The sequence below is a fragment of the Triticum dicoccoides genome, chromosome 5B, assembly GCF_002162155.2.
Source record: "Triticum dicoccoides isolate Atlit2015 ecotype Zavitan chromosome 5B, WEW_v2.0, whole genome shotgun sequence".
Taxonomy (NCBI): domain Eukaryota; kingdom Viridiplantae; phylum Streptophyta; class Magnoliopsida; order Poales; family Poaceae; genus Triticum; species Triticum dicoccoides.
The window spans coordinates 613,539,379-613,548,912 of NC_041389.1; the positions used below are offsets into that span (position 1 = coordinate 613,539,379).

General features: G+C 44.9%; 3 protein-coding genes across 3 annotated transcripts; all 3 read left to right on the top strand.

Annotated features, from left to right (window-relative positions):
- Positions 1-757: 757 nt before the first annotated feature.
- Positions 758-1,488, top strand: LOC119306335 (protein PELPK1-like). Its single transcript, XM_037582583.1, has one exon. It carries the CDS (start codon positions 839-841, stop codon positions 1,322-1,324), a length of 486 nt encoding a protein of 161 aa, XP_037438480.1. The 5' UTR covers positions 758-838; the 3' UTR covers positions 1,325-1,488.
- Positions 1,489-3,852: 2,364 nt separating this feature from the next.
- LOC119306336 (protein PELPK1-like) lies at positions 3,853-4,569 on the top strand. The gene has a single exon (XM_037582584.1). It carries the CDS (start codon positions 3,933-3,935, stop codon positions 4,335-4,337), a length of 405 nt encoding a protein of 134 aa, XP_037438481.1. The 5' UTR covers positions 3,853-3,932; the 3' UTR covers positions 4,338-4,569.
- A 2,126-nt stretch (positions 4,570-6,695) lies between these two features.
- Positions 6,696-7,538, top strand: LOC119312062 (protein app1-like). Its single transcript, XM_037587785.1, has one exon. The coding sequence runs from the start codon at positions 6,778-6,780 to the stop codon at positions 7,255-7,257; it is 480 nt and encodes a 159-aa protein (XP_037443682.1). The 5' UTR covers positions 6,696-6,777; the 3' UTR covers positions 7,258-7,538.
- Positions 7,539-9,534: the final 1,996 nt, after the last annotated feature.

Genomic DNA, 9,534 nt, shown 5'->3' on the forward strand with positions numbered 1-9,534 from the left:
CGAGACAACGGTGGTGGCGCCGGCGGTCGTCGAGGTCGAGACAGAGCGAGCGGTGTGGTCTGGTGCGGTCTGGTCGGACCACGACCCGCGCGGGCCACCTAATACACCGACAGCGAAACGGCCGTCACCCGCCGTCTAACGTCGCCCGTCAGCCCGCACCACGTCGACCCGACAGGTGGGTCCCACCTGTCGATTTCGCTGTTTCCGTGGCTAAAACGGTCAGTTAGTGCTCCGCGTTACCGATTAGTCTCAAAACTGGTGGCATTTTTCTACATGTCTCAGATTTGGTACTGACCTGTGATCCTAGCCTCAAGTGTGGTGGTTTTAGGTAAATAACTCGAATAATTACGTATAACAGGGCGGTGTATGCCGAGGTGGACGGCAACATTTTACAGCAGCAAAATTAGCAATGCACGGGCAAAATATACCTTGACACGCTGAAACAGCAATGTGGCAAAGCAGTAGAACACCAGAGCAGCCCCGCCAACTCCACACCAATACGCGGGAAATTCGAACCATGCAGGTGCATCCACTTTCCGGTCTTCCACGGCTGATCTATCTCGTGCCTCAGTCGAGCAAACATTTTCATTTCGTTTTAACACGCTGGCACTTCGACTACCAATCGTAGCCAGAGAAACATGTGTTGGCCACTACTATGTGAGTCTGGCCAACAACCGATCTAATGCCTTGGTTAAGGCTATAAATTGCCTCGTATTGACCCATGTTCTTGCATCCCAACTCGCAACAGAGCAAAAGAGCAAGAGCAGCCTTGCAATCACTACCCAGGCACGACGCTAAACAGTCTCAAAGAAACTACTTACTAGCTAGCACCTGAGCAATGGCTTCCAAAGCGAGCTTGTTGGCCATGATCATGGCGTGCACGCTCCTCGGCGGCCACACGTGCCACGGCGCACGCCACTTGGCCGACGCCACCCCGACGGCTGCCCCACCCGCTGCGGCTGCTGTCCCTGGCCTCCCGGCCGTGCCTACCATGCCAACCCTGCCACCGATGCCGGCTGTGCCAACGGTTCCGGCCGTGACAGTACCAGCTATGCCGACGGTGCCTGCGCTGACCGTGCCGCAGGTGACACTGCCTCCTATGCCTGCTGTTCCTTCCATGCCCAGGGTGACAATGCCTCCGATGCCGGCCATCGTCATGCCCAAGGTGACCATGGCGCCGATGCCCGCCGTCGTTGTGCCTAAGGTGACGGTGCCACCGATGCCCGCCATTCCTTCAATGCCCAAGGTGACACTGCCGCCGATGCCTTCTATCCCAACCGTCAACGTGCCTATGCCGTTCCTGGCGCCGCCTCCATCAGCATAGGTGTGCCATGTGCATGGTGTTGCATTGACAGTGTCGCGTTCTTCATGTTCAATCTAGCGCAAGATCACTCGCCTGCTCTTGTGTGAAATATTTGTGTTCGCCATTTATGTTTTCCATTTCAAGTATCAGATGTCAGGTAGTGGGTTGATTTTCTTTTTATGGGCTGTCCCAATACATATACAGTATGTATTTATACTAGCAAACATGTCCGTGCGTTGCAACGGAAGGAAAAAAAAGGCATCGCTCATGTACACACCTGACGACATCAGCAAATTCCTTTAAATCTTTCACGGTACTACATGAAAAACAACATGGTAAATGGTGTTGCACAATAAAATAAGTATGACATGTTTTTTTAAATGTACTCAAGGTGTTTTCAATTTATTTGACAAGCAAAATATCTATCTAGTTCCCTAAAAAAATATCTATGTAGTTGCCTCTACCTGTTTATGCCTTTTTTGACGTACTCCTCGGCGATGCCCAACAAGTATTACATTAGGATGATAGCAAAGTACATTTTTAAATTCACAAACATTTTCTATAAATTCTTGAACAAGTTTTAAATTGGCGTTACAAATTCATGAACAATTTTTGAATTGGCGTTACAATTCATGAACAATTTTTTAATCGACAAGCATATTTTGAGTCGGCAAATATTTTTTGAATTGATAAAAAAATTATGAACCGGCCCATTTCTTTTAATCGATGAACATTTGTGAAATGGTGAACTTTTTTTGAAAAGCATGAACATTTTTTGAATCAATGAACTTCTTTTGTAATTCACGATCATTTTTTGGGTTTCTTGAAAATTTAGAAAATTCATGAAATTTTTTGGAATTCATGGAGATTTGGTTCAATTCACAAACATTTTCTGGATATACAAATAGTTTTATCTGAATCATGAACATTGCTTTTAATCGACAAACATTTTATGACTTCGGTAATATTTTTTTCATAAATTCACAAAAAAAACTGAAAGTTGAAAGTTTTTGGAAATTACAAATTATTTCAAATAAGAAAATATAAGAAGAGAAAAGAAAAATAAAATAACAAAAAAACCGGAATAAAGAACAAAGGGCGTCCAGACTCGCTCATGGGCCCAATAGGGCGCGCTGGCTCTTAGGTGTTCATGATTTATGATCTAAAAAAGAAAGGTGCTCATGATTTATAAAGGAGGAAAGGGAGAAAAAGGGGAGCTAGGTGGGATCAAACCTGAGTTTCACTGGTGGTGAGAGAAGCTCTAGCCAGTGCACTACTTGCCAACTTGTGATATCATGGATTGCTACTAATTGAATCAACGAAAAGCGCCTTCACAGGAAAAAATGACTCCTTTTTTCACTTTGGATGTCATGGTGGGTAATTTATGCCAACTTTAGGGGTAATTTTGATGACGTACGGCCAGAAGCAATAGTCTCTTTATTATTAGATAAAGATTCTATCATTGTTATATTGGTGGAGGGATAAAAACTTCAAGATCCGTGGAAAGTGTATTTCATATCAATAACCTGCAGCTAAAACATCTTCACAATCTTATATCATCCAAAGTCTATTAGCAAATATTGGTTCTCTCTTCTTATCACGTCTCACCTACCACATGATCTCTCTTCTCCGGATCCTTCTCCCTCCCTTGTCCATTAGCGACAACTCTAGGGCTTGTTGGAGAGGAGGCCGCTAGCTTTTCCCCTTGACCCGTTGGCGCTGCTGCGGGATCCTTGGCCTCCGCTACCCGCTGTGATGCTGGGAGGGTGGGATAACCCCGGATCTAAATATCCTTGTCCGTGTTCTGTAGGATTTTTGAGTTCTTCAACGCCGGTGAAGTTGGGGCAAAGATGTCTGGGTCGGGCTGGATGACATTTCCGGCGATGGATCGGGACCGGAGGTGAGGATTGGGAGCAAGGGTGGAGGGCTGGAGGCCGACGAGGGTCCGGGCGCGGGAATGGTTGAAGGGCGGCAGCAGGAGGAGGAAGGATTTGGTAGATTTTGTGCAATTTGGGGTGGGGGCGGGCTGTCGGGTCCGACATGGCGAGTGTGCCCGGGCACCCCCATATCCGCCCCATATTTGGGCTGGATATGTGGGGTGCCGGTCAGCCCGGGCGTTTGAGGGTTGTTTGAGAGGCCTATCTGGGTCAAAAAATCGTGCCCGGGCGGCCTGCCCGGGCGTTTGAGATGGGTTTGAGAGGTCCGGGAGTAGATGCTCTTACACCGTGACATCCCATTGGATCCCTGTCCATATTTTACACCGTGACGAGCTGACGGGCAAAAAAATATGCGAGCGGGATGGTGGAAAGGAGCAGGACAGAAGAGCAGCACCACCGGCTCTACACCAAAAACACAGAAAATTCGAACCATGCAGACGCATCCACTTTCCTTTTGGATTAACACGCTGGCATCTGGATTACCAACCCAACCGTCGCTATGTTGGACACGATAATGTGAGTCTGGTCCAACAACCGATCTGATTCTGATCACTTCGCTAAGGCTATATATTGCCTTTTACCGAGCCATGTTTCTGCATCCCAGCACACAACAGAGCAAGCGCAGCCAGCCTTGCAATCACCACCCAGTCTCAAAGAAACTAGTACTCCGTACGAGTAGCTAGCACTGAGCAATGGCTTCGAACACGAGCTTGCTGGCCGTGATCATGGCGTGCACGCTCCTACTCACCGGGCACACGTGCCACGGCGCACGCCACTTGGCCGACACGACTCCGGCGGCTGCCCCTGCCGCTGCTGTACCTAGCATGCCTGCCGTGCCGACCCTGCCTGCCGTGCCCACTGAAACGGTCACCCTGCTGCCACCAATGCCGGCGGTCACCCTGCCCACCGTGCCGCAAGTGACGCTGCCGCCCATGCCTTCCGTCGTCGTGCCTAAGGCAGTGCTGCCGCCCATGCCCAAGGTGACCATGGCGCCGATGCCCGCTATTGTCGTACCAAAGGTGACACTGCCGCCAATGCCGTTCGTCCCGAATGTGAACGTGCCCATGCCGTTCCTGGCGCCACCTCCGTCTGTGTAGGCGACTCGGTGCGGCGGCCTTGATGCGGGAGTGGCCACAACCCATATTTTCTTACATGCAGGCACTACATTTTCTTTACGCCTCCATAATTTTCTTACATGGAACTATTTACTTTTTTTTTTGAATTGTTTGGATTGCTTACCATATATGTCACGTGGTAGAACTCTTTACATTTTGATGTGATGTGTATCAGTTGTTCATATACCAATTTATTTAAGCCCTCATATCTTTATTGTTGGTGTTTCTTGAATTTTGACGGTTGTTCCATTGCACATAATCGTGTTTTTGTACGCAATCTTTGCCTTTTAAGGCCAAAAATGACAGATGTTTGTTTTTTCACAAGGAATGTCAAAAACTTTCGACCTCTACCTACTCGAATGCATATAACCATAAATTTATTAAAATAGATACAAGACAACATGGCTATATCATCTGCTTGCAAGCAGAGTACATGGAGAAGACAACAATGGCGGAATCACAACAAAGACGAGATAAAAAAACACATACAACTAAGTCGGCATTCTTCCGGCAAAGCCTTCAAGGAGATATGCCCTCGTGCCGATGTCAAGAAGTGTAACCTATGAAAGCCATGATGGGAATTTTCATTATAGATGCAGGGTCCAACTATTAGACTAGAACATCGAGAGAAGAGACAATACATTCAACAACAAAATGATGGAAATAGCATCGTTGGCGTATCAAGCACAATGATAGATGCACATACGATCCCGTAATAAAAATAAAGATGTAAAGAGTTTCGAGGATGCAGTATTAAACATAGTCGGCATATACACGACCAGTAGCAACATGTGGAGATATGCGCTAAAAACAACAAGCAGATACAATTCAAATGCCTTCTTTACAATTAGTTCACACCATCAAAATATTGTACATTTTCTTAACAACATCAAGGAGCTAACATCCTCACATTTTTAAGAATTCATGCACCAAGTAAAAAATCAAGGAAAGACACAATATTTACTAAACTTAAAGATTTTAGATAGCCATGTGGGATGCGCACCACAAGGGGTGAGATCTGATATCGTTGAATCCACCGTGGGATGAGGGTGTACCCCTTGTATGACAGGTTGTGTACCGTTGCTTCATTACCAGGCCGCTGAAGAAGAAGATGATAATGACGATAGGTACACAAATGGGATCTGGGATGGGTTGTGAAACCATCATTCCACACGACACCGTCTCCGCACCCAAGACGCCGCTGCCAAGACTACATAACAGTAGCAAAAAAGATGAAAAATACCCTATGTAAAGATTTGGGGTTATCTTGTCTCCTGCGGCTAGAAGACCGCCGAAAATGAAGCAAACCAACGTATATGTAGGTGGAGGACACTTGCCTTTAATGATTTCAGGCTCTACGTCTAAGGGTGGCGAACTCGTAGAACCAGTGCATATTTGATCTTCTGTAGTTCTTTCACCGCATTCTTCGAGTAACTACTCAATGTAGCAATTATTTTTTATTTGGTTATGTTTGTTCTCTTAGTTGGTCCACTCAGTTTGTTGTGAGTCATGTTGGCAACCCCCGACTATCCATCTGAACATGAAAAGGAGATAATTTGACGGCCATCATCAGAGTATGTGGTGGATAGGTCGGACTGAAACAAGCTTGGGTGGTTGGGCTAAGAATGTACTCCCTCCGTCCCAAAATAAGTGTCTTAACTTTGGTACAACTTTAGTACAAAGTTGTATTAAGGTTAAGACACTTATTTTGAGACGGGGGAGTACAAAGACAAGCTGATATATCACGGTATAGCTGCCATGCGGGCAAGTGTCCTCCACCTACATATATGCTGGTTTGCCTCATTGTCGAACTATATGCAATTTGTATCCAAGTTTTTTGTGCAATTTAACTTATTTTTATTTGAGTTTATTTCTTGTTTTAGAGTAAGTAATATCAATGCCCTTATTTCGTTCCTCCATAGAAAATTTTATGTTTACATTTTCTTAAAATTTTGAATTTTATTAATTAAGTTTTTGTTAATTTGAAAAGGTGACTGGTCCCGAAAAGAATCAGACAGGATGTAATTAAATCTTCCTGCTTAAAAAAAAAAAGCAAAGCACATCCAAATGCATGCCGTGGAGCCGCTTTAGTATTTTTATTTGACAGAATTAGGAAAGTTGAGCCCAGCTCCAGCTCCTCACCTAAACACATGGAATTTGAGCCATCCATGCATTTTTCTCACCAACGTACACACAATTCTGATTACCAACCATGGTTCCATAGAAGTTGTGCTGCCTACCACGATGAGTCTGGCCAACGACCAATCTAAGCAAGCCATCACCTGGGCTATAAAACTGACACGCATTGACATCGGTTCTTCCATCGCAACAGAGGAAAAACATCTTGCAGTTGCTTCCCAGTTTAGATACACGACAGTAAGCCATCTCAGACGAACTCTAGCTAGGAGCTTCCTAGCTAGCTATGGCTTCCACGGCGAGCTTCTTGGCCGCGATCATGGTGTGCGCGGTCCTCTCCAGCAACACGTGCCATGGCACACGCAACTTGGCCGACACTACTCCTCCGGCTTCCCCTACCGCTGCTCCTGTCCCTGGCATCCCAGCGGTGCCGACCTTGCCGGCAGTGCCCACGGTGCCGGCCGTGACTGTGCCGCAGGTGACACTGCCGCCTATGCCGGCTGTGCCTGTTCCCACGGTGCCAGCTGTGACCGTGCCACCTATGTCAACCATGCCCACCGTGCCGCAGGTGACACTGCCGCCTTTGCCGGTTGTTCCTTCCGTGCCCAAGATGACGATGCCCCCGATGCCTTCCATTGTCGTGCCAAAGTTGACCATGCCGCCGATGCCCGCAATTGTTGTGCCGAAGGTGACAATGCCGCAGATACCTGCCATCCCGAGCATCAATGTGCCTATGCCGTTTCTGGCGCCGCCTCCGTCTGCATAGGCGCCTCTCAGCACACACGACGGTTCTTTTGCCATGTCGATACTTGGCGCACTTCATGTTGCAATGGCTACATCACTGTGGTTGTTACTGCTACCACAGAGTATTTGTTCTTTTCAAGTGTATGTCTTACATTTTAAGCCTTATGTTTTTTAATTCTGTATACACGTCGACATATGTATTGTTAGTTTCCATTGATGGTTGAGGTTGTCCCATTGTAGGTATGCAACATTTCTACGTGTATATGTTACATTTACATCACATTCTCATCATATTTATCTATAGTATTTTTACTATTGTACATCAAAGTAATTGAGGGGAATGGTACATTGTTTCTCTTCTTCCGGGCCTATAAAAGTCGGCAACATACAAAATCTGAAGGAAAAAATAAACACCTGACAAATAAACAAATACTATGTTTTTAATCAAACTCCAATCATTGTGTGATTAATCTGATTGCTAGGTGGTCTCCTAACCATCCAACCCCATGTCGTGTCACTTTTTCCGTCGTAAATGTTTGACCCTTTCCTTTCAGTTTACAATACGAAACTTTGTTAATTATGCATTTATGTAACTAAAGTTGCCTGGAACTCTAGGTTTTACAATTTGTAATTTGGTTGACCGATAAACGTCTCAGCGGCCTCCTCCTTCAAAAAAAGGCCTATGGTTCTTCTACCTCCTGCCGGCGCTACCGTCAGTCCGCCTCGTCTCCGTTTTCCGATGTTTCTTTGAGTTTTGTTAAGGTTTATGTCATACTCAGGAAGTCGAGACGGCGGTGGCTCCGAGAAGGTGGAGTAAGGTTCTCCCCATCTAGCCCTCGTCTAGGTGTTGCGCCTAGCATCGTCGGTGGGCATGTGGAGGTGTGTCTAAGGTGGATCTGTCCTTGGTGGGTTTGCTCAGATCAGGTCGTAGTTCGTCTATGCTCATGTGTCTTCGGGTTGGATCCCTCTGTCCTACATTACTCTTCAACAGCGGCGGTTGTTGTTCTACTGCGCTGGTCCTATAGGGCATTAGTACGATGACTTCCTAATTTTCTACTACAACACGTTTTGTTCGGCTCCGGCGAGGGAGGGTGATGACAGTGGGGCGCCTTCGGCTAACTTCAGTGCTTGTAGTCGTCGCTAGGTGGTCTACAGATCTGGTTGTAATTTTTATTATTTGTGGTGTTCGTTGTAATGTCATGATTGAAGAATTGATCGAAATTTTTCCTGCAAAAGAAACTTCAATTCTTTAGTCACCTTAGAAAATATCAAATTTGGTCATCTTTAAAAAAAATATAAGATGCACTTGAATGTTCACATTTTCCAATGCAGGACTTTGACTATACTACTTGCTTGTAATATGCCTATAATAGTAAAAATGATATCCCCTCTATCCCCAAATGTAGGTTCTATTTGGATTTCTTTTAGGTCAAATTACTAAGTGTATAGGAAAACTTTGACTAAGTTAATAAATAATATCAGTATCTACAATATCGGAAATAATTTGCTACCCATGACGGTAGCTATGCACATCCCCAATGTTCATCTCTAATTAGTTTGGTAAATTATTTTGGACTATGAAAATAACTCTATAACGAAAATATCGTGACTTAATTTGGACCAGCCAGGCAAGCAAACAGGTAATTATGCCAAAAAAGACTGGGAAGTGAGAACATGCCCTTTCTACACGATGAAAATGCACAGTTAAAAAGGTACTAAAAAGATAAAGAAAAGTGAGAAAAGTCATTTCTATACAACAAAGATGTACTTGTGCCAATGCCATAAGAAACCCGTCACCTCGTATATAAAAAAAGGCACTTATATCAAACGGTGTGTAGCTGTCACCATCGTGCGTATAGCTACCACCATGCGTAATTAAGCGCCTCCCTCTACAATATTAAGTAAGTTTACTTTGAAAATATAGTTCATGATGTATCTATTGGTATTTCAGTTGCTGGTATATTCTATAAATTTAGTCAAAGTTAAGAAAGTTTGACTTAAAGGCCATCCAGATAGGATATACATTTAGGGATGTATAGAGTATATAACATAAAGTTTTTCAAGATAAACACAACAATATTATTCCTAAAACAAAAAAGATATTATTCTTAGATGCCGAATCCATATGTTTACATACTTACTAGTGGTCAAAATTCCTAAAAGTCGACTGCATGCACAATTACATGCCTTTATATCCTTAGACGAAGAGAGTATATATTTTGGACCCTGATAAGTGTCACACGCACTGGCGGAGGGCTCCGGTGGGCAGGGTATGGCACCCGCCATACCTTGATTTTTG

Coding starts and splice junctions, on each gene's coding strand:
- LOC119306335 (XM_037582583.1), top strand. CDS start 839: ATGGCTTCCAAAGCGAGCTTGTTGGCCATGATCATGGCGTGCACGCTC.
- LOC119306336 (XM_037582584.1), top strand. CDS start 3,933: ATGGCTTCGAACACGAGCTTGCTGGCCGTGATCATGGCGTGCACGCTC.
- LOC119312062 (XM_037587785.1), top strand. CDS start 6,778: ATGGCTTCCACGGCGAGCTTCTTGGCCGCGATCATGGTGTGCGCGGTC.